At 40.2% G+C, this 24,683-nt stretch overlaps 2 protein-coding genes and 1 non-coding gene across 6 annotated transcripts in view; 2 read left to right on the forward strand and 1 right to left on the reverse strand.

Moving 5' to 3' along the window:
- Window positions 1-16,967, reverse strand: part of SNX3 (sorting nexin 3) — a 41,630-nt gene extending 24,663 nt beyond the window's left edge. Inside the window, exon 1 of the mRNA XM_045806945.2 lies at window positions 16,626-16,967. Coding sequence (XP_045662901.1) covers window positions 16,626-16,787 — 162 coding nt within the window. The 5' untranslated portion in view covers window positions 16,788-16,967. The remainder of the gene's footprint in view (window positions 1-16,625) is intronic.
- Window positions 11,887-11,991, forward strand: LOC123798605 (U6 spliceosomal RNA). Its single transcript, XR_006781371.2, has one exon. It is a non-coding gene; the product is annotated as a U6 spliceosomal RNA (small nuclear RNA).
- Window positions 16,968-17,200: 233 nt separating the features above from the next.
- AFG1L (AFG1 like ATPase) overlaps window positions 17,201-24,683 on the forward strand; it is a 231,256-nt gene continuing 223,773 nt past the window's right edge. For all 4 annotated transcript variants that reach the window (XM_045806940.2, XM_087865364.1, XM_045806943.2 and 1 more), the window contains exons 1-2: window positions 17,201-17,412; window positions 22,331-22,438. The gene's annotated coding sequence lies outside the window, so the exon portion shown is untranslated. The remainder of the gene's footprint in view (window positions 17,413-22,330; window positions 22,439-24,683) is intronic.

A 24,683-nucleotide genomic window follows, 5' to 3' on the forward strand; every position in this document is an offset into this window, starting at 1 on the left:
GTGGAGTGAGGTAACTTGCTCAGGGTCACATGCATACAACTAGGCAGAGAGAGTGTTTTTCAAGTTTAAAGTTCATGCTCTTAAGGCATACTATGCTTACAGTACCTGACCTAAAGCTTTAAAAACTCTACTAGGCAGTTAATAAATACCTAAACAACTACTATGTGCAAGAAGCTAAGTAATATTCGATAAAGAGGCCTTTAAAAACATTTAAACATTGCACAAGAAGTGCTTCTGAGCACACATAAATTAACATTAAAAGCATAATAATATTAGTAAGACCTCTTCAAAATATAAAACCTCAAAAAAAGGTAGAATGCAAAAATCTTGAAAATGGCAAGAGAAAAATGACTCATCACATATAGGGAGACACGCAATAAAATTAACAGCTGACTTCTCCCCCAAACAACAGAAACTAGGAAGCAATGGAATATTCAGAAGGCTGAAAGAAAATACAACAAAGTCTATATTCAGTGGTAGACAAAAATCTGATATGTACCCCCCCATTCCCACCCCTGGTGTACACACCTCCCATATGAGCGTGGGTGAGGCCTACAAATATGATGGATGTCCCTTTTTCTTTTTAAGATTTTATTTATTTATTTGACAGAGAGACAGCCAGCGAGAGAGGGAACACAAGCAGGGGGAGTAGAAGAGGAAGAAGCAGTCTCCCAGCGGAAGAAAAGCCTGACGTGGGGCTCGATCCCAGAACTCTGGGATCATGCCCTGAGTCAAAAGCAGACGCTTAACGACTGAGCCACCCAGACGCCCTGATGGATGTCACTTTCATGATTAAGTTACATTATATGGCAAAGATGAAGGACTTCTGCAGATAAAGTCCCTAATCAGTCTTTGAGTTCATCAAAAGAGATTTTTTTGAGTGGACTTGACTTAAATCAGGTGAGCTCCTTAAAAAGAGGACTTCAGTTCCCCTGAAATCAAGATTTTTTCCCACTGGCCTTGAAGAGGAAGGCCACTATAAATTTCATAGCTACAAGAAAATGAATTCTCCCAACAACAATGTAAGCCTAGAAAGAATCCAGGCCTCACATGAGACCACAACCCTGATCAAACCTTGACTGTAGATCTTAAGACCTGAGCAAAAGGGCCCGGCTAAGCCAAGCCCAGATTTCTGACTTTCAGAAACTGGTGAGGTAGTACTCAAAGGTGCTACATTTATGATAATTTTTAATGCAGTAATAGAAAACTAATATATCCAGCAAAACTATCCTTCAAAAATAAAGAGAAGGGGCACTTGGGTGGCTCAGTCGGTTAAGTATCCAACTCTTGATCTCAGCTCAGGTCTTGATCTAAGGGTTGTGAGTTCAAGCCCCATGTTGGGCTCCAGACTGTGCATGGAACCTACTTAATAAATACATACATACATATGGAATAAGCCATTCCCACATGAACAAAGACTGCAAGAATTTATAGTAAGCAGATCTGCCTTACAAGAAATATTAAAGAAAGCCCTTCAGGGGCACCTGGGTGGCTGCAGGGAGCCCGCTTCTCCCTCTCCTCCCCACTCGTGCTCTCTCTCACTATCTCTTTCTCTCTCAAATAAATAAAAATCTTTAAGAAACAAAGCAAGCAAGCCAGCCAGCCCTTCAGGCTCAAAAGAAATGACAACAGATGGTTACTGGGATCCACACGAAGAAATAAGAGCAGCAATAAAGGTAATTACACAGGTAAATGTATACATGGGTTTTTCTCCTCTCTTAGACGGTTAAAAAGAACTGCATAAAACAGTTATAAACCTTTATTGTTACCCCTGTACCATGTAAAAATATAATACACATGACAATATAAAACAAAGGAAGGGGGAGGAACTGGATGTATTTGGAGTAAAGTTTCTGTATTTTTCTGGAATTAAGTTAGCATTAAAGTGAGTTACACTATGAAAGGCTGAGCCATTGTAATTCCTAGATCAAGCACTAATAATTTTAAGAAGAATTTTAAAAGGTCTTAGGAATTAAAATGGTATGCTAAAAAATATCTATTAAAAAAAAACAAAAAGAGGAATAGAAAAACAAAAATGAGATATAATAAATAAGTATTAAGAAGTGCACCTGTGGGGCACCTGGGTGGCTCAGTCGGTTAAGCATCTGACTCTTGATTTTGGCTCAGGTAACGACCTCAGGGTTGTGAGTCAAGCCCTGTGCTGGGCATGGAACCTGTCTGAGATTCTCTCTCTTCCTCTCCTTCTGCCCCTCCTGCCCAGCTCATGCTTTCTCTCTCTCTCAGAAAAATAAAAAAATAAAAGGGGCACCTGGGCAGCACAGTCAGTTAAAAGTCTGACTCTTGGTTATGGCTCAGGTCGTGATCTCAGGGTTGTGAGATCAAGGCCTGTGTTGGGCTCTGCTCTCAGAACGGAGTTTGCTTGAGATTCTCCCTCCCGCCCCCTATGTCTGTTCTGCTTGTGCGCTCGCTCTCTCTCTAAAATAAGTAAGTAAAATAAATAAGTAAATCTTAAAAATAAATAAATGAAATTAAATAAAAAAGAAGTGCACTTGTGATGAGCACTGGGTGTTGTATGGAAGTGTTCAATCACTATGTTGCATACCTGAAACCAATATAACACTGTACATTAACTAATTGGAATTAAAATAAAACTTAAAAAAAGAAAAAAGTACCAAATGGCAGAAATAAACCCATCATACCAATAATTTCATTAAACATAAAACAAACACTTCAATCAAAAGACAGAGATCGTCAGCCTGGATTTAAAAAAAGGATACCATTTCATCCTGTCCACAAGAGACACATTAAACATTCAAAACCAAAAACAGGTTAAAAGTGAAAGGTTATAAGTAACCACAAAAAAGCTGGAGTGACTATATTAATAACAGATAAAACAGACTTTAAAAAAAACTTTTTTTTAAAGATTTTATTTATTTTTAGAGAGCAAAAGAGGGCACATGTGAGTAGGGGGAGGGGCAGAGGGGGGAAAAAGAGGGAGTGGGAGAGAGAATCCGAAGCAGACTTTGTGCTGAGCATAGAGCTGGATCCCACAACCTGGGGATCATGACCTGGGCTGAAACTAAGAGTCAGTCGCTTAACCAACTGAGCCACCCTGGCACCTCTAACATACACTTGAAGACAAGATAAATGGGTAAGGACTGAGATTCTTGTTAGAAGGGCATGAAGAACTGCTTTCCAACCCTGCTTTGGTAACTTGAAAGAAAAGACTTTATTAACTTAAACTGCTCCTCCTCCATTATTCGTGTTTCCATGTTTTTTTTATAGTGATAAAACACACATAACATAAAATTTACCATTTTATATTACAGAGTATACATTTTTAAGTGTACAGAATTCTGAAGCATTAAGTACATCCACACTGCTGTGCAACCATCACTACCATCCATTGTCATATTTAAATAATATACTCTATAATAATATAAGAGATTCTATAAAGTTTTGACTTTTCCTTAAGAACATTTCAATGATATATCAGAGAATTTGGGAGAAAAAAATGAAGGCGTGGTAATTTATGTCAGAAAACCAATCATTTACTGAAACCAGTACTTTCTTTTCTCTCTTTTTAAAGTAACCTCTACCTCCAAAGTGGGGCTCAAACTCACAATCCTGAGATCAAGAGTCACATGCTCTGCTGACAGAACCAGTCAGGTGCCTCCTTCTCTTTTTTGATAGTGCAACAGAAAGCTAGAGCCAACTCAGTAATTAAATAATAGCAACAGCTAATATTAAATAAATGAGATAGGAATTTTTTTTTAAAGTAGGCTACAGGCCCAGCATGGAGCCCAATGAAGGGCTTGAACTCACAACCCTGAGATCAAGACCTGAGCTGAGATCGAGAGTCAGATGCTTAACTGACTGAGCCACCTAGACATTCAAATGAGATAGTATTTAAAGTCCATTATTTAATTCTCACGTAACTCTAAGGAAACGAGTAACACTGTCATCTTTAGCATAGACAACAGGTTCAGAGGGGTTAATTGTCCAAGGGTACCCAATAGGCTGGGCAAACTGGGATATGAATTCAAGTTCATAATTTATCTGTTAAACTATTTCCCAAAGAACAAAAACTTAATGGAGGTTCTGAAAGAATGGAAATCGATGCTATGTAAGTGGCTAATAGTTTTGCTCCTCTGCTACAACCTCCCCCCAGCACCCCTCACACATACAATACTCAAGTCTGTTTTCAGTTCTTTTCTACCATCACTGGATAGGGAAAGAAAGCCCCAGATGCTCAGCCCAACTTAAAGGAAAGGTTCCTTGAGAATGAAACTTGAATACGATAAACATAGCAGTCAAAACCCAACAAGAAAATGACGTCTGTCAGTGGGGCAGGGGTAAGGAGCCCTACACAGGGAATGATGGAGGAAACAAAATGTAGTATCAGGGTAAGTGTAGGAATTAATAGTAATAAATAATAGCAACTATAAATTAAAAGAACAAAATTTCTCTGTACATTCTGACACAGAACACAGAATTTCTGGCAATACTGATAGCAAAAAACTGCCAAGATGTCTCTGAAACGGCATGATACTGATAAGAAACTGCTCTTTCAATGAAGTCAGGCGCGACTAGGACAACACTAATCAGAAACACCAGCCATCAAAAACTGCCAAAGAAAGTGTTGCAACAATTCAAACAATCTTTATAACAAGTTGACTTGTTCAACAACCAAGAATTTAAGTTAGGAAGTTATAAAAATGGAAGTGCTCTAGGACATTTCAATGACTCTATAACTGAAGCTGTTTTGTTTTGCAGCTTGTTCGACCCTTTGCAGCCAACCCTGACTCCTCACCAACTTCAAGTGTTTACGGAAAGAATATATTAATGTGTAAACTGAGGGACAACACTTATCAAAGTGCTTTACAATCTAAATTTAATATCCACTGCTGAGGTGCTTTTCGTTTGCTTACACGAGAATTTAGCCGTAAGACTTCAACGTTTTAATCTAACAGATTTTTTTGAGGCCTTTATAAAGAACCCTTGAGGAAGTGGGGCAGAAAGGTATTTTGGGAAGCATTTCCTCTTTTACTGGCCACAGGAAGGCCTATAAGAGACCCAACTTCACTGGAGAAGAGGAAATTACTTCAGGGGCCTGACCTAATACCGTGGGAAGGCCCAGTGGTCTCAAAAGACTTGAAAGCAACTATAACTGCAATCTGTCGGACCTGTACAGGACTGAAGAGAAGTAAGATTCTATACACTCTGAAAGGCACCATTTATCTCATCCCAGTTCTCTTTGGTTAAGCAATAGTTTAACTAAAGTTTAAAAACTTGTGCTCAATTTCGTGATGTAATAAAATTATCCTACAAGAAAAATAAATCTCTAACCTTTGACTGGATTAAGAAATTTTCTCTATCTTAATCAGCAGAGAACAGGGTGTGTGTCAGTGCATGCTTGGGAGTTTGGCCCAGGGGTAACAGTGAACAGACTGCGAGTGACCAATGACTGGAAACACAGTGAGATGGAGCAAAAAGGTTACAGAAACTCAAGAGAAAAAGCCCTACATACAATGGTCTCTTTATATATGACACATCCTGTATATTCAAGCTCAATTATCACTCATAATGAACTAAAGACAAGTCAAACAAGTCAACTTTAATTCTAAGGAAACTAGACAAATAGATGTCTGGTAGTTTGAATCTAACACTTCAATTTAAATAGCCTCACATGGCTAATGGCTACTATATTAGCACAGTTTTAGACAAAGGCATATCAAAAGTTGTAGAGAGAAGCAAATCAAAGAACATATTGATTAGCAAAGAACATATTGATAAAACAAATCAAAGAACATATGTAAATAAGCCACTGAACAATACTCATAACTAATAGCCTACTCCAACCTACAAATCCTTTCTTAATTTTAAGAATGTTTTACCAGATTTTATAATCAGAATCCTTCTTCTACAATGCTTCCTTGGTTTTGACACTCTTGAACTCTCTTCATATATAAGTTCTGGGTGCCTCACGTATCTGATACATATAGTTTATATACCTCATAGCCTTTTAGGTTGGATTTTTAAAATCTATCCTGTCACAAATGGATCTGGATATTTTAAAAGAACTGTTCCTGCTCATTATAAATAAATGCCTCTAGCTAATGTGCAGGTTTCTTTCCAAAATAGAAACCAAGAAAAAAAAAATTGTAACATCAGAAGAAATTGTGTAGTTATACATTTATTGCTTCAAATACTTATATATTTTAGACTTTGAGACCTAGAATCACAAGATGCAGAACTCAAAGTTCTTTTTTCCTGATGTGTGCAATGAATGGAAGATACTATTGCTTCCAAGACCTTGCCTGGAATTATGGAGGGTCAGAGGCCTAATAATAAAGAATAACACCTTTTCTAAGTTGAATTTTAACCAAGAGCCAATAATCTACAGTATTCATCACACAGTACTCATAATTTTACACCTGTCTAGTCTCAGAAGTCGGCCCCCTCTCATACAAGAGCACCAGATCACAACAGCAAAGATAAACAACTGTATCAAAGATTATGTGTTCTTTCTCTTATACTCCGTTTTCTAAAATGATTTTATTTGAGAGGGGGAGAGCAAACAAGAGCACAAGGGCAGGGGGAGGGAGAAGCAGACTCCTCGCTGAGCAGGGAGCTTGAGGCAGTGCTCGATACCAGGACCCTGGGATCAAGACCTGAGCCGAAGGCAGACGCTCAACCGTCTGAGCCACTCAGGAGCCCCAGAAATGATTTTTAGTACAGGGGTATGGTCATTTTTATTAATTTCCTATTGCTGCTGTAACAAATTATCACCAACTTAGTAGCTTAAAACACAAATTTATTGCCTTAAGTTTTGGAAGTCTTCCAATAAAACTACAAAAACAGGGAAGCCCACAGCTTGTTCACTCCTGCTCTAGATCTATTAGTGTCTTAATAATGTCCTCCGTGGGGTGCCTGGGTGGCTCAATTGGTTGGGCTTCTGACTCTTGATTTCAGCTCAGGTCATGATCTCAGGGCAGTGAGATCAAGCCCCGTGTCCTAGGGGTCTGCTTCGAGTCTCTCCCTCTCTCTCTCTCCCTTTGTTCCTTCCCCACTCGTGCTCTCTCTCTAAATAAATAAACCTGAAAAAAATGTTCTCAGTTACACAATATGGGGGGGGGGAATCTCTGGGTATAAATTTATTTATTTAAGATTTTATTTATTTGAGAGAGAGCGTGCTCACACAAGAGAGAGCTTAAGAGAGAGAGGGAGAGAATCTCCGGCAGACTCTGTGCTGAGCACAGAGCCGGACAGGGCTCAATCCAACAACCCTGAGATCATGACCTGAGCTGAAACCAAGGGTCAGGCTCAACGAACTGAGCTACCCAGGCACCCCTGGGTGTAAATTTAAATAAAAGCCTGACAATACATAATATACGCCTAGCCAAAAAGACTTTTATCCACTGCTGTTTTCACTTCAACATAACGAATAATGTCAAGGCAAAAGAGGAGTGAGATGCAAAGAACTGGACATAAACAGGGGAGATTTGAGACTCCCTTCTTCCTCTGTATGGATTAGAATTCCCAAATTTACTATGGAACAGAGAAACTCATCCCACAAGGCAGGAGTGGGAAAAAAACAGAAAGCAAACAAAAAACAAAACAAAACCAAACAAAACAAAAAAACCCCAAAACGAGCAGCAGGTCTGGAAATAATTTAAGGACTGCCAAGCAAACAAAGATGCTACATCACTGATAAAATCAAAGTCTAGAGAGCAAAGAATTAGGAAGTGCCCATTCCAATATTGTTAGACACAATGTAATTTTATAAAAATTATTTTAAGTTTTCTATGATTCTCTGGTAAGACACTGATCTCACTTATTTTGGTGGCTCAAATTTTATACTCCATCATTCAATACCATTAACTAAAATGCTGGTCCTAAGTAAAACTGCCTCCATAATTTTAAAGAGCCATTGAAGAAAAAAAAGAAAAAAAGATCATGTATTTCCAACACCTCCAATCCAACCCCAATCCCACGGTACACCCCTATCAGACATGCCATGTCTTCATGATCGTCTCTTTTCTCAATTCATCAAAATTAATTCTCAGGAAGAAATCGAAACTCATTCACATTTAAGACTGCCAAAACTGGGGCACCTGGGTGGTTCAGTTGGTTAAGCATCTACCTTTGGCTCAGGTCAGGTCCTGGGATCAAGCCCCATATAAGGCTCTCTGCTCAGTGGGTAGTCTGCTTCTCCCTCTCCCACCCCCCCTTCCCCTGCTCGTGCTCACCCTCTCTCTCTCAAATAAATAAAAACCTTTAAAAAAAAAAGATTGTCAGGGGCGCCTGGGTGGCACAGCGGTTAAGCATCTGCCTTCGGCTCAGGGCGTGATCCCGGCGTTATGGGATTGAGCCCCACATCAGGCTCCTCCGGTATGAGCCTGCTTCTTCCTCTCCCACTCCCCCTGCTTGTGTTCCCTTTCTAGCTGGCTGTCTCTATCTCTGTCGAATAAATAAATAAAATCTTTTAAAAAAATTTAAAAAAAATAAAAAAAAGATTGTCAGAACTAATGAGAACTCAATTTTATTTCTTGCCAATCAAATGACCTTTCTCTAAAGTTTGAAATATCAGGCATCAGCAAAAAAGAATTAAGAGAGATGATCAGAATGTTGCTAAAGCCACACCCTAGAAGGGCTGATACCAATTACTTCTTTGCTATTGTGGTAAAGCAAAGAACAGTGTCTGTTCTTCCTTTCTTCACACGGCTGAAGATGTGACTATATTTCCCAGCTTCCTTTGAGGAAAAGGGCAGTGGGGCAGGAATATGTTCTCCCCTTAGCTAGAAGATAGAGGTGATGCTGGGAGCTGACAGTCAAGTCATGATACCAGCCCAGGACTGCCTCTGAGACCTCTCACATGAAAAAATAAAACTCAATATTGTTGAAGTCTCTGTGTGAACAGCCCAAACTGTCTCCTAATTGTTGACACCTTTCTTAAAAGTTACATCAAATGTCACATTTTACTACCACGTCAAAATTCCTAGGTTCTAAATATTTCCTTAAGGAAGTAAAACTCTGGCTGAAAGCATTAAGTCGTTTAAGAAATCAGTAAATAGCAGTACCAAGATTATAGTATTGCTTTTCTTGGACACCATCTTTCTTATCTGATGTTCAAAAAATTGCTGGCTCTGCTTACAGGAAAGCAGCACAATATGGTAAAACATCAAAGAACCGAAATACAACAGTTCAATCTTTTTTTTTTTTTTTTGTAAGCATGATTATGAAGGTGAAGACACAGAAATTTTCTATTACAAAGAATCACCAAGACTGCTAAAAGTTAAACACTTTAGCCTTTTCCACTTTCAAGGTACAGAGGGGTATTATTAACAAAATATAAGAATTTCTTTCTTGGGGCATCTGGGTGGCTCTGAAGTCAGTTAAGTATCCAACTCTTGATTTCAGCTCACATCATGATCTCAGGGTTGTGAGACGAGCCCCACATTGGGCTCCACCCTGGGTATGGAGCCTGCTTAAGATTCTCTCTCTCCTGGGACACCTGGGTGGCTGAGTTGGTTAAGTGTCTGCCTTCAGCTTGGGTCATGGTCCCAGGGTCCTGGGATCAAGTCCCACATTGGGCTCCTTGAGCAAGGAGCCTGCCTCTCTCCCTGCTTATGCTCTCTCTCTGACAAATAAATACACAAAATCTTAAAAAAAAAAAAAAAGAAAGAAAGAAAAAAGAAAAAGAAAGAAAGATTCTCTCTCTGCTTCCACACCCTGGCTCATGTGCATGCTCTAAGGAAAAAAAAAAAAGGAATTTCTTTCTTAGATGGATATATATTTTGTATTTTTTTGACTCCTGTCTTAGCTCCATGATTATTACATGGGGATACAGACAAAGATAGTACAACAAGGGGCAAAAAGATCTGTCTTGGCTGAATACAGTCAATGCTTCCCCTTCTTCTGAAAAAGCTAGGCTATATACATTGCTACGCTTTCAGCTAGTATCTAAATTGCTTCCCCTCCAAAAACAGTTTTCTGTCTTTGGCAAATGTCATTGGTTTTCCTCTCTGCTCTCAGATCTCTGTCAGGATCTGCTGTTTTGCTCTGGTTGGTTGATTGATTTGTTTATTTCTATGTATTTACTTGGAATTTGCCTTTTTAAATTCCATCAAAACTACCAACCCCTGTGGTTCCATAAATTTTTTTCATACTTCTCAGAGACAGAGAGCATGGTGCAACCAGGAATGAGCCTTGCTGTGTATCAATAAAGTGCCCTTGCTAGGTAGGGTGCTTCTTCTTCCTTTTTTTTTTTTTTTAAGATTTTATTTATTTATCTGACAGGGAGAGAGAGAGAGGGAGAGTGGGGGGGGGCAGGGAGCATGAGCCAGGGGGAGAGGCAGAGGGACAGGGAGAAGCAGACTCCTTGCTGAGCAGGGAGCCTGATGCTGGGCTCAATCCCAGGACCCTGGGATCATGACCTGAGCTGAAGGCAGACACTTAACCAACTGAGCCACCCAGGCACCCGGCTAGGATGCTTTTTAAACTATCATTTCCTGGGATGCCTGTGTGGCTCAGTCGGTTAAGCGTCTGCCTTCAGCTCAGGTCATGATCCCAAGGTCCTGGGACTGAGCCCCGCGTTGGGCTCCCTGCTCAGTATGGAGTCTGCTTCTCCCTCTGCCCCTTTCCCTACTCATGCTCTCTCCCTTACTCGCTCTCTCAAAATAAAATAAACTAAATCTTAAAAATAAATAAACTACCACTTCTCAAATCCCACCTCTACCCAATGAAATAAGAATCAAAATGGTTTCAAAATCTCCTCAGGAGAATGTTCAGTACAAGCTCTGAAGGTCAGAAAATGTAGATTCAAATCCCAGTTTTGCCATTTAATACCCATGACTCTGGGCAAGTTACTTAACCTTCCTAAACTTCACTTACTCATAATGTCCACTACACGCCAAGTGCAGTGCCAGGTGTTGAATAAGGATGATTACGACAGTCCCTGTCTCTAGGAGCTTATAGTGGAAGATACAGGAACTAACGGAAGCCACAAACAAGCAAATAAATTTAATTCTTATAGGGCTACAAGGGTAGACAGGAAGGAAATCCAGTCTAAATTTCAAGGATCAGCAAAATCTCTAAAAAGATGATAGTAAGGGGGTGCCTGGGTGGCTCAGGCAGTTACAAGTCTGCCTACAGTGCAGGTCATGATCTCAGAGTCCTGGGATTAAAGCGCTGCATAGGGCTCCCTGCTCAGCTGGGCATCTGCTTCTTCCTCTGCCCCTCCCCGCACTCATTCTCTCTCTCAAATACATAAATAAAATCTTAAAAAAAAAAAAGGTGATAGTAAGGCTAAGTCCTGCAGGACAAGTAACAACAGCCAGATGAGGCCACTAAATGAAGACAGTTTTATTTTTTTTTAAAGATTTTATTTTTTTGGGGATGCCTGGGTGACTCAGTCTGTTAAGCATCTACTTTTGGCTCAGGTCATAATCCCAGGGTCCTGGGATTGAGTGCTGAATCGGGCTCCTTGCTCAGTGGGGAGCCTGCTTCTCCCTCTGCCGCTCTCCCTGCTATTGCATGCTCTCTCTCTCTGACAAATAAATAAAAATCTTCAAAAAAATAAAAAAAAATTTTATTTTTTAAGTAATCTCTATACTCAATGTGGGGTTCACACTCACAACCCCAAGATCAAGAATCACATACTCCACCAACCAAGCTAGCCAGGCACCCCAGGAAGACTGTTTTTAATGGCAGAAGAAGTATGTAGACACAAGAGGGCTGGATAAAAGAGAATTCAGCTTATTCAGGAGATACAAGTATTTCAATAGGACTGGAACATAAAGTAATAATGAGGGAGGGACAAGAAATGAGGATCAGATCAACAGGGACCCCAGCTTTTACATCGGCAAAACAGGAATATTATCTATTCTCTTTAATTACCTCAAAGATAATATATATATAGCAGTGCTCGCTTCAGCAGCACATATACTAAAATTGGAATGATACAGAGATTTAGCATGGCCCCTGCGCAAGGATGACATGCAAATTCATGAAGTGTTCCATATTCTTCATATATATATATATAGCACAGTGCCTTGAATAGAAGAAGTACTGAAGTGATAAATCCCCTCTTCAGCTTCAACACACACAGAAAAAAAAGCTTGCCTTTTATAACATCACTAGCCAGCCAGTCAACAAAATGGTTCTCTTCAGGTCATCTCTTCAGAGCACAGAATTTGATAGCAAGCTCTCTGCAGCTTTCATCTCTCCTGGGGGCATCTTACCCACTGTGCATTACTGAAGAGTCACCTCAGGTCTCAAGAGTACCAACTTTGGGATTTCCTTCAAATGTTCAGACACCTGAGGGTGCTCCAAAACTAGGCATAAAAACATAGGTTTTAATGTCCTGTTTTAAATTAAGTGGACTGCAGCTGTGAAGCAATTCTGAACCAGAACCAGACCACTTCAAATCTAACCCCGGCTCTGACACCAGTCAGATAATTTACTTTGGGTGAGAGACAACTGTCTGTGCCTTGGTTCCCTAAAGTACTACTAAAATGAACAATACAGAACAGTCCCTAATAACCCAATATAGCAGAACTACTTTTTAACTGTCACTGCCTACCTCCCCCATCTTAAGGCATGGATTAGGTAAGAACAAAACCTTCAAAGCTAGTAACACGCCCGTCCTTCATGGAGATCCCGGAAGTCAGCTGTAGCTACCAGCAAAGATGTGCATCAGACAACACCTCATGGCAAGCTGATAAAGCTACACAGATTCTGCAGATGTCCTTTGGCACTAAAATACCTTGATTCTTTAAAATATTATTATAAAAAAATATTTGGGCCTTTTAATAATATGTTGTTATAAATTCTGAAAGCAAATCTAAGAATTTATTTCTCGGTTTCCAATCTGGATATTAGTAACTTCCAATTTAAAATGAGAGGACTCGCTAGAGTAAAATCACCAATACAGGTTTAGAATGGAAAACTGTTAAGATGCTACTTTCACTGACCATCTTTCTTGTCAAAATGTTTATCAAACTTGGGGCACATGGGTGGCACAGTCAGTTAAGCATCCACTCTTGGTTTCTGCTCAGGTCCTGATTTCAGGGTCCTCGGATCGAGCCCTGCATCAGGCTCCAGGCTTAGCATAGAGTCTACCTGAGATTCTCCTCTGCCTCTGCTTCCCCCACCCCAACATGCATGCACTCTCTCTAAAATAAATACATAAAATCTTAAAAAAAAATGTTTATCAGGATGCCTGGCTCAGGTCACGATTCCAGGGTCCTGGGATGGAGTCCCACATAGGGCTCTCTGCTCAGCAGGGAGTCTCCTTCTCTCTCTCCTTTCTCCCTCTGCCCCTCCCCCTGCTCATGCGCGCGGTGCGCTCGCTCTCTCAAATAAATAAAATCTTTAAATAAAATGTTTAGCAAACTTTAGTATTCAGCTTTATGTTTTAGTAGGTCTCAATTTTAAAAGGCTACTTCTGTAACTATGTGAGGAGTTGAATGTTAGCTAATCTTACTGTGGTAATCATCTCAATATATGCACATAAAAAATCATTACGCTGTACACCTTAAATACATCATGTATCAATCATACCTCAATAAAACTGGAAAAATACTAGTACAATCACAGGAAATATGCTACCTTAAAATATGAAGTATTCTATTAAATATTTTTGGGCTTAATATGAAATTTACCATCTTCCAAATGACATCACAACTTTCTACATGGAATAACACAAAATAATAAAAACTTAAAACAAACAAAAAGCTCCTTGGTTAAATACTAAACAAGATGGCTTCTTTTATACTATTTGCCTCAATGAAAGCATACTTCCGTGCCAAGAAAATCTAACAATTTTAGTAACTCAACTGCACAGTAACACAGAAACTGCCTTTTAAATTAGAATGTATCTGCTTTTAGAAAGAGGTACCTTTTGAAAGCTTAGTATGTACCAGTCAATGCTAAAGAGATTTATGTACATTATCTCATTTAGTCCTATGAGGTAGGTGCTATTGTTAGCATACCTATTTTACAGAGGGGAGGTGGAGCTTAGATTGTGTATCTTACTCTGCTTATAAATGATAAATCTATTCACTGAACTCGGAGCTCAAGAAAGATCCTTAACTTCATTCCTGTTTGAAACAATTGTCTCTAGTTACAATAGATCTCAACTAACTTAAAATCCCCAGAAAATTAAGGTTATAGTACAAACTTCATGAACAGTGACTTAATTTTCTCCTTTAAACTTCTCTTTAATATGCCAAAATAATTCTAGACCCTGAGCTTTCCTAAACCTTTCATCATTTAGGGTGCTCTCTGCTGTACCTACCCATGAGAACAATTTTTAAAAACATGAACATTGTACCAATTATTTTCAAAAGCCTAGAGATACTAATCAAGTGATCCTAATAGTCTTAAACACTACCCTCAAACCAAAAGATAAATGGAGATTGGGAAACTTGCATTCTAAAGTGCCACTATCTAGATAAAATTACTCTGTGAATTAGAGTAATTTCAATCAGATTCTATAAAATTGAACATTTTTCTCAAGACCAGAATTAGAAAGTAACTATAAGATAGTTTAAGGGCGCAAACTCCACTTGGCAATTCAATAGCAAAAGGCAAGCAATAGGGGCCAGGGAGAGAAGCAACAGTTTAGAAAGTAGTAATAAATAAAATTACAAAATGACTTACCTTCTCATCTTGCTGGCCATTTTACCTTAACACAAGATTGTAATTACTCTCAAAAATCATATGCTACTTAAATAAGACCTATTGTCTTACTATATGGTTTCCTGAATTTTAACTTAACACCATGCATATTAAGAAAAACCCCAAAGGCATTTCACAACCATTAGAAACTCAATTAAACTTTTTTAGGATACCTGCATTTATGACTATAAACATCATTAACACACAAAAAAACTGGTTTATATAATACAAACCAATGCAGGTGTACACTTTGTTAATTCCATAACTTATTAACCACTCTTAAAAAGGATTATTCTTAAAAATGTAAATGATCATACCATAAACACTATTTTTAAAGTGTCACATCAGCTATGCAGTAATAAAGTATCAAATGTATTTTTTAAATAATTAAATTATACTAGAATGCATTTAATACAATGCACTCAGCAAGATAAGCACAAAGTTATTAAATGGAGGAAGTGGAAGCAGGAGATTTTGCTTCAGTTGTATGACAGGAAGTACTAGCTATGGAAGTTTAGAAACAGGAATACCAAGTTCTGTTTTAGCACAAGAAATAAAGGAAAACATGGTAGTGAATTAGGGCAAAAGAGGAAGTTCTTTTTAGTGAACAATCTGCCACATATTTTAAAATCATTCCAAAAGTTAAAAAAAAAAAAAAAAAGGCGGCCTTACATTTTCACTAGGTTTATGTGGTAAAGTACTTCCTTAAGTATACTGGAGTCTGGATTTTGCAATTTCACTATAACAAAACTACTTATGGCTCACATTTTACACATCCATAGGGGCTCTAGGGGGACTTGGGAACATAAACTTTAGTTTCACGTCTTAAAGTTTGATTATTAAAATTCTTTTAACAATACATAAATTTTTTAAGTACATAAATTTCACAATATGAATATACTTACTACTGAACTGTACACTTAAAAATGGTTAAGATGGTAAATTATAGGTTGTTTATAACCATACGCACAAAAAGTGCACAAGTCAATGAGAAATTACTCCATTTTAAGATTAATAGTAACTTGTTATGTAAATTTCGATTACTGTAAAGTGAAATTCTTTAATTTAGTAAAATTTTTAGTCGTTTTTAACAGCTAGATTCGTTTCATGTGATTAATTTTTAAAGATACTTCTATACATGGGAAAGTTCTTTAATCCTGAACTACAGTGAAAGTGAAGCACTATTTTCAATTAGCATCTTTCAAATCATCTGAATTACTTATTGCTATCAAATACTAGATACGAAATTTTAAGTCTGTTTCTACTTCAGCTGATTCCTTCATTCAGTTAAGTGCAAATCTCGAAATGAATAGGCTTTCTTAAAGCAGGTGTAGTTTTGGATTGTGAGGTAGACAACACTCGCCACACCTCAGCCTTTAGCACGATGGTGGCCCAGAATGCTAAGGTCAATCACTGTTCTCTCTAGGCTCAGCCCTACCAAATTCGTCAGGCTTTTGTGAACACCCACGAGATTCTGTTCCGAAAGTGTACAAGCTAAGTCAGTTTGGTAGCTCGGGAGGGGCCTGGAACCAACCAGCTTGGCTCGGCCACCTCTGAGAAAAGTCTTCAGTTCAAGAAAACCGGGAAAACTTCAACTTTGCGCAAACCCCCTTTCTCAGTCACATCTAGCTCCCCTCCCGATGAAGCACTATGTTCTCGAAAGATCTACACCTTTCCAACTCAAATGTCATTCCCAGATCAGCTGCTTGAGGGGCAAGCGGAGCTCAACCCACGCCCTCTTCTTCGAGCACCTTCTCCAAGTACCAGTGCTGGGCTCAGCTCACTCTGCAGCCCCCCTTCCAAGCCCTATAGGAAGAGGGGCCCTGGCCCAAGACCCCGCCCGTGGACAAGGCTGCCCGACCGAGTCAGACCGGGGCTCCCGGCCGGGGCGGCTGTAAGAGGCGATCCACTGGTGGGCCGGCTGGGGGAGACCACGGCCGGCCGGGGGGTTTCTCTGAAGGGGAAAAAGACGGCCTCACCTTGACCCTGATTTCGTAGGTGGTGAAGCGGCCCCGGCCGACCCCCACCGTCTGCGGGTTGCTCACATCGATCTCGAGGAAGTTGCTGGGCGGCCCGTAGGCATCATTCAGGTTCTGCGGCTTGGTGATCAGCCGCCGGGTGTCTGCCACGGTCTCCGCCATTTCTCTACTGCAGCCGCCGCCGCTGCCGCGGACTCCCTCCGCCCCCTCCGCGTTCCTCCGACGCCGCCGCTGCTGCCCGCCGCGGAGACACCGGGCTCGCGCACAGCGGTCGCGAAGCGAACGAGCACGTAGGACGGGCGTTCACCCCGCGCGCGAAGCTCCTCCCTGCGTCTCTCCGGCTTCCGCCTCTTGTGCCCGGGGGAGAAACAGCTGACTCGCCGGGACGCCGCGCCCTGGGCCGGGGAGGCCCAGCTGAGGCCGCGGAGGGGGTCCGGGTTAGGCGGCGGCGGAGCAGCGGCAGTCACGGGACTTGTAGTCGTGAGCAGGTTCCGGCCAGACTACAGCGCCCACAATGCACCGGGCGGGCGCGTCGCCGCCTGGCTGCGGCCGAGGTGGTGCGGCACCTAGGGGTTCGGGGGTGGGCGCTTCCTGTCTTTCTGCAGCCGCCTTGACCTGGAGCGGTGGGAGGAAGCACGGAAATGGTCTTCGCGGCCTTGGAGGCTGCGGGAACAAAAGTTAAACGGCGAGATTTGGGGGATTTGCCCGCAATCGAAACAAAATTCCTGCTAACTCCATGTCAACGTACCAACCGTCTCACCGTGAACCACTGAAAATGCCTTTCTAGGTAACCATTAACGTGCCTCACATGATGGTTTTGACATCAACGTGACAGTTTGACCATATGCGTATCTGGATTGACAAATGTAAGGAGATAAAGTAGGAGAGTGGAATACAAAAGACCTTGCCAGATTGCAGCACTAAGGTCAAACCGTTTGGAGACTGTTGGGCTCTCAAATAACGTAGTAAGTGGGCTGAAAAATGCCTTAACGACGAATGTTAGAGTAACCTGCAACTTTCTTCCCTCATTTCCCACAAAATTCCAGTAAGTTAAAAAAAAAAAGTGGTAAACGTATTTCTACAGCATTTGAAAAGAAACTTATAAGCCTTTATAAAAAATGAAAAAAAATAAAACAAGTAGATGGTAGTTCATCTGTAGCAAATGCAGTTTTCAAACTTTGAGGTAGAAGGATAAATTTCTATCCCTGCCTAGAGAGTTATCTCTGTTTATATCATAGTTCTGCAACTATGTCTGCATTTTGAAAAGTATGTTGAGTTTCAGAAACCTCATTCACTTTAAATAATCTGACCCTTAAGATGAGAAATCGCCCAGATCATTAACAACCATTCCTAATAACACTAAGAACAGTTGGAATAAAGAAATTACTTAATATGATATAGACTATTTTTCAGAAAGTCAACATTCATTGATTCAACAAATATTTATTGAAGGTCTAGTAGGTGTTTTTCAACTGTAGATACTAGAGAGTTAAGGGTAAATAAGACCTGGAAATTCTCTGAATTCCTCAGGTCTGCTATAGAGTCTATCTTGGGGAGACATAGTAAGCCAATAAATAATATACCTGCCAATATGATTAGTGCTATGAGGAAAATAAAACTGGGATAATGTGATAGAGAATAAGACAAGCTCATTAAACAGGAGGGTCAAAGAAGCCCTCTCTGAGTGTCTCTCTTTCAAAGAATAAGAGTAATGTCAGAATAAGTATGCTCGTGGGGGAATGGGATAGACCGGTGTTGGGTAGTAAGGAGGGCACATATTGCATGGTGCACTGGGTGTTATACACAACTAATGAATCATCGAGCCTTGCATCGAAAACCGGGGACTGTACTGTATGGTGACTAACATAATATAATAAAAAATCATTATTAAAATAAAAAAAAAAACAAAACAAACAAACAAAAAAAAGAATAAGTATGCTCGGACAGGACTCCCTGCTGGGCCTGTCTCCTGTTGCCAGAGTCCAAATGGGAACTTGGCAGGCATGATTACAGCATTGAGCTTCAGAATTGAGTATAGATTGTGGGGGAGGAAAAAAATTTCCTTCTACCTTTCAAGATCATCCAGCTGGTTTAAGAATCAAATTGATACGATGCAGATGAACAGGAGAAAAAACCCAAAGTTTAATTGCATTCTTATGGAGGCCGAATAATGAAATTGAGATCCAAAGAAATGACCAAGGCAGGCAATTTTTATACTTTTTAGACAATGAGACAATAAATCTGTGAGGAATTAGTAGGACACAGAAAACAGAAGGTTGGAAGCTTTGACTAGTAAGTAAGTCTGAGCAGAATTTGGGCTGGGATAATAGATTAATAAAACTTAAAGTTTTTTCTACAACTCTCTAGACTTTAGAGTCCTGATCTCTGGTGATAAGGATTTTTTTTTTTTTTTTAACTTCTTAGTACAGGAGGGATAACTTCTACGTGGGAGATTTATTTCTTGCTTTCGGTGGGGAGAGAGGAGGGTCTGGGTGTGCTTGCACTGACTGTTTCCCAAATAACTTTTACTTTAAATAATATGCCAAATTGGCACTTTTTGGAAGAGCCTTTGGCCCGTTTGAAATGACACTTTGAATTAGAATATATGTGAGCTAAGAGACCAGGAACCACTGTATTGTGCTGTCATCTGTGACATTTGAACAAATCCCTCATGGAATATTCTCATAGAAAGCTTCTCTCTCATTCCTTGGAGGCCATGCAGAGCAGCTTTCGGCAGCAGCAACAATTGCCTGCAGTGGGAAGCAGCTACAGAGGATAGCAGCACAGCAACATAGCAGCCAGACAACTAAGAAGAGCTTCTTGGTATAAACATGGGAGGAAAAGTATTTTTCAGGATATATGATTGTATTCCCAGAAAAATCCAAAAAGAATAAGCTACTAGAATTAACATGAGAATTTAGTGGCTGAATGAACGTGCAAACCCTATTTATAGTTTTTCTCTGTCCAGGCAGAGAAATGGAGCCAGAATGGAGATTATATCTATTTTTAATTATTAGAAGAGGAATATTCATGATGTGAGGATCACAGAAATATCTGTCCAGTGTGATGTCATTTTGGTAAACAAACAGATAAAAAATAATATATAAAGATAGATACATCTATATGTGCAGATTTTTGTATGTGCATGGGGAAAAGTATGGAAAGATATATAACCAGGCTGTTAACACTGGTAACTCAAGAGAGAGTGGCAATTGCAATGGGGAAAGGAATGGGAAGACATCAGCATATTCTAGGGATAGACTAAGATGTTAGAAATCTATAAACATAAAGTTTTCCTAAATGACCTAATTCTAGAAAAATAATTTGTTAGTGTACCTGTATTACTATGGGACCATGAGATATGAGAATTGTGTCCCTTAAGTAGTATACTAGAACATACACACACACACACACACATATGTATATATATACTTTTGTATCTTGTTTCATTTAACAGTGTATCTTGAAGATAGTTCCATATTTGTACTGCAGCAAAGTATTCCATGATATAATGTGCCATAATTTAACTTGTCCCCCTATTAATAAATATATATGAGATCTCAACCTTTCACTATTACAGTGTTATAATGAATAGCCTGAATATGCTATCATTACACACACACATATACACACACACACACGGGATTATATTTGTAGGATAAATTTCTGTAAATGGAATTACTAGATCAAAGGCTGTATATATATTTATGAGAGATATTGCAAAATGTCTTCTGTACAGGTTTAACCAGTTTACACCCTGTTCAGCAATGTATGAAAGTGCCCGTTTGTCCATAGCCTTACCACCATGAAGTGTTATCAAACTTTTTAATCTTGAAATTGTATCTTTATTTGTATGTTCCTTATTCAACTGAGCACAGTTGAGCATATTTTCATATGTTTTCAAGGCATTCATATTTCTTTTTTTTGGTGATATATTTGTTCAGATTCTTTGCCCATTTTTCTATTGACTTGCTCTTTTTCTTGATATGTTGGAGTTTATTAAGTATTAAAAAGTAACCATTTTGTGTGATATAAATAGCAAATATCTTCCCCAGTTTAACTTTTGACTCTGCCAATGATGGTTTTTACCATGTATTTTGTAATTTAATTTATGTAGTTGAATTTATCAATCTGTTCTTTTATGGCTTCAGAGTTTTGAAGCATGCTTAGAAAGCCCTCCTCCTCTTATAAAAAAAAAATCCATTTTTTTACTAGACTACAGAATTTTATTTTAAAATTTTTTAAAATTTTTTTTAAAGATTTTTAATTTGGGGCACCTGGGTGGTGCAGTCGTTAAGCGTCTGCCTCCGGCTCAGGGCGTGATCCTGGCATTCTGGGATCGAGCCACACATCAGGCTTCTCCGCTGGGAGCCTGCTTCTCCCTCTCCCACTCCCCGTGCTTGTGTTCCCTCTCTCGCTGGCTGTCTCTGTCAAATAAATAAATAAAATCTTTAAAAAAAGAATCAAAAAATAAAGATTTTTAATTTATTTGTTTGAGATAGAGAGAACAAGCAGTGAGGGGAGGGGTGGGGGGAAGAGAGAGAGAGAGAGAAAGAGAGAGAGAGAGAGGCACACTCCCCGCTGAGCAGGAAGCCCGATGCAGGGCTCTATCCCAGGATCTAGAGATCATGACCTAAGCTGAAGGCAGAGGCTTACAGGACTGAGCCACCCAGGTGGTTTTTTTAATAGGTTTTTTAAAAAAAAATATTTGTTCCATCTAGAATTTCTTTTGACATAAGAGAAATGTGGATCTAAATCCCTCCCATTTGACTACCTAGTTGTTGCAACACCATTTATTAAACAATCTATTTTTTAAAAGTCTATTCTTTACTCAGTGATTTGAGATGGTTGTATTATTATACTTGAAGTCACATGAGAATTGTATTTCTCTTTCAATCCTGTATCTGTGACTGTATCTAGTATAATAAAAAATATACTGTTTTTTTGTCCCTGGATCTCAGCACTGAGCTCCTACTTTGGAACTTTCTGAGTGGTTGGAGTGTCTTTTATTATTCCTAAGGAGCCCCTTTCAACCACACCTGAGTTTATACTAATGAGGTGACTCAGGGCAGGGCCCCTAGGTAGCTTCAGGGTGGGAGCTGGTCACCAGAAAGGCCAAATGGGAAATTTCAATGTCCTGGAAGGTGACAGTGAGGAGAGGATATAAAAGTTCCACACACCCCTTCCCCAGACCTTGCCCTATGCATCTCTTCCATTTGGCTCTTTTTTTAACCAGACGGAAGAGATAAACCAGAAAACATAAGTAAAATGTTTTTCTGATATCTGTGAGTCGAATTATCAAACCTGAGGGGGAGAGTATGAGAACCCCCCCAAATCTGTAGTTGGCCGAGAAGAAGTGGATAGCTTTGGCACCCGATTTGTGGCTGTGGGGACAGTCTTGTGGGACTGAGTCCTTAATCTGTAGGGTCTGTGCCAACTTCAGGTAATTTGTGTCAGAATTGATTTGGATTGTTGGACACCGAGTTGGTGCTGGAGGATCAGAGGCCTTGGAGATGTTGGTAGTCTGTTCCAGTAGCGCATCACACAGTCCCTCTCCTCTCAAGGTTGACCACTGTACTTCCACAGTCAGGCAGATCAGCAGGGGGTTGCTTCTTAGACAGTCTCAAGAGTTTGGAATCTCTGGGAGGCTTATACTTTAACTGAATACATCTTCACACTGATTTTCTTTGTATATTTGTTTGCAGTTTTATTTAAAGAGGCCAGGAGCTGGAGCTGGAGCTGAAGTTAGCCAGGCCCAGGTTGCATACCCCACTCTGCCAAGAAAACCTGTGACTCTCACTCTCAGCCTGCAGGTTAGTGACCACCTGTTGTGTTTTAGGCATGCCCTTTGAGGTGTCTTAATCCCTGCCCTGAGATCCTTTACAGAACCTTTCCTCCAAAACACAAACAATTCTGCATTTTGTTATTTTTTGTGTGTGATTGAGTGCCTTTTCTGTATTGATAAATCAGGCAGTGCCCAGCTGGTTGTATTAACATCAGAACCACGCTCTCTTGCTTTTTTCAAGTTCTTCTCTGCTAATTATTTCTTTTTTCCTGTATCTTCTCCTTACTCTTTGTGGTAGCCATGAGAATGTGTCTCTCAGATCTCCAGCCTCAGGAAACATAATTAACCTATGGCCTCAGCTGCTGTGCTCTGAAATTTATTACTGCATTTGCTCCAAGGCCGTATTTCCCACAGGCTGCTCCCAGCCAATGGCTGAGGATTGCTCAGGCATCAGGGATATAAGGCCCATTCCTGGGAGAGGAAAGACTCTTCTGATAGATAACATTGGATTCACTGTCTAGAAGTCAAAAGCAGCCATGACAAGGAGAAATTCCTGTTTCCAGTTAAGTGGTTGATTTCCAGGGTGGGGGAGTAGGAGGCAGGCACAGGATTCCTTTTGAGATAGAAGGGCCCCTGACATGCAGAGTGACTTGTTTCAAACATGTAAGGACAGGCAAGGTTAGTGTATACCTGGATCAGGGCAAAAATAAGTCCTCAGCTGTGGGAGCACTGGAAACCATGCATTTGCATTCCTTCTCTCAAGAAAATGGATTACCAGCTTTCTGAGTAAAGAACCACCAAAGTTATCTTGAGCAGTGTTTCTCAAATATTTCTGTGTGTACAAATCACTAGGGGACCTTGTAAAAATTCAGACTCTGATCCAGGAGTTCCAGGATAAAGTCCGAGATTTTGTATTTCTAATAAGGTCCAGGTAATGCCAATGCTGCTGGTTTCCAGACCACAACGAGTAGCAAAGATCTAGAAAATCTCAAGAATGCGAGATACATTAATTAATTGGTGGAATGGGGAAAGAGTCCCATTCCAGAACCAGTGGCATCATATGGTCTCTTTAGCTGAACAGATATGTCCTTCTTAGGACTTTTAGGCCCTTCTGGCCATCCATGTGACAAATATGTACTGAGCACCTACAATAAACCAATGTGCTGGGTGCTGGGGTTAAGGGAGAGTATGGAGAAGAGGGAAGGTGGTAAACAAGATACAGTTTTTGCTTCCAGAATCTTTCGGACTGGTTATAGACACATAAAAATGAATAAGCCACGTCAACAGAGTGTGATGAGAGCCACTTAGCCCAGTCTTGAGGGTAGTATGGGAAGAATTCCAGAAGGAAGTAGCAATAAAACTAAGACATAGGGTTGGTGTTTGAGAGGCAAGGTGCCTGTGATTTGGGTGTGCGTGTGTGTAGGAGGTACATTCTGGAGATAGAGATAAACACATGCAGGCGCTCAGAGGAAAGAAAGAGCATGGCACAGCTAGGGAGCTACACGTAGTTCAGTACTACTGGAATGAAAAGGGAATAGAAAGGACTAAGGCCAAGAGGGACAAGGCCATGAGGGGGCATTACAGTTCATGTTTATGGTTCTGGATGTTATCTAAAGACTTTCTAAAGGAAACCACTGAATAAGAGTGATTTGATTTGATTTTTGGTTTAGAAAGATCACTCTGGTGGAATTAAGATGGTAAGCAGTGGGAATGTAGAAAAGTGAATAGTCTTGAAAAATATCTGCCCCCATTTCCCTGGTTTGACTCAAAGAAAGTACTTCACTAAGCAACTGAAGACTGTGGAGACCAAAAGTTTGTGAGATGCTAAGTCAAAGGAGGGTGTCGGGATGCAAACAGCACCACAACTCCTATTGGGACATGGAGGGCCCGGCAAATCTCTGTGAATTGGTGCCAGTGTTCTAGTGAAAGACATTAGCCACCAGCACATACACTCTCAGGCATACCAGGTTGGTTCCTAATCATATTTGTAAAGGAAGTAAACTCTTCTAACTATTCATTGGGAAACTTATCTGCATAAGAGATGTATTTGTCCAGAACTTGTGGGTTGGGTCTGGTGGAGAGCTTGACCAAACCTGCTGGACCAGGGCTTGATCCACTAGGCTGTTTAATGCTCCCAAATCTGTAAAGATCGCAACTTGGAGTGGGTGTATCACTACAATGTTTGCCACTCATCATCACATACTTACGCAGGTACCCATAGGCTATTTCCGTTTGTTGTCTTATTGGCTAAATCCAACTCAACATGTCTGAAA

Source organism: Ursus americanus, chromosome 11 (genome assembly GCF_024610735.1).
Source record: "Ursus americanus isolate L20-20 chromosome 11, mUrsAme1.1.p, whole genome shotgun sequence".
Classification (NCBI taxonomy): domain Eukaryota; kingdom Metazoa; phylum Chordata; class Mammalia; order Carnivora; family Ursidae; genus Ursus; species Ursus americanus.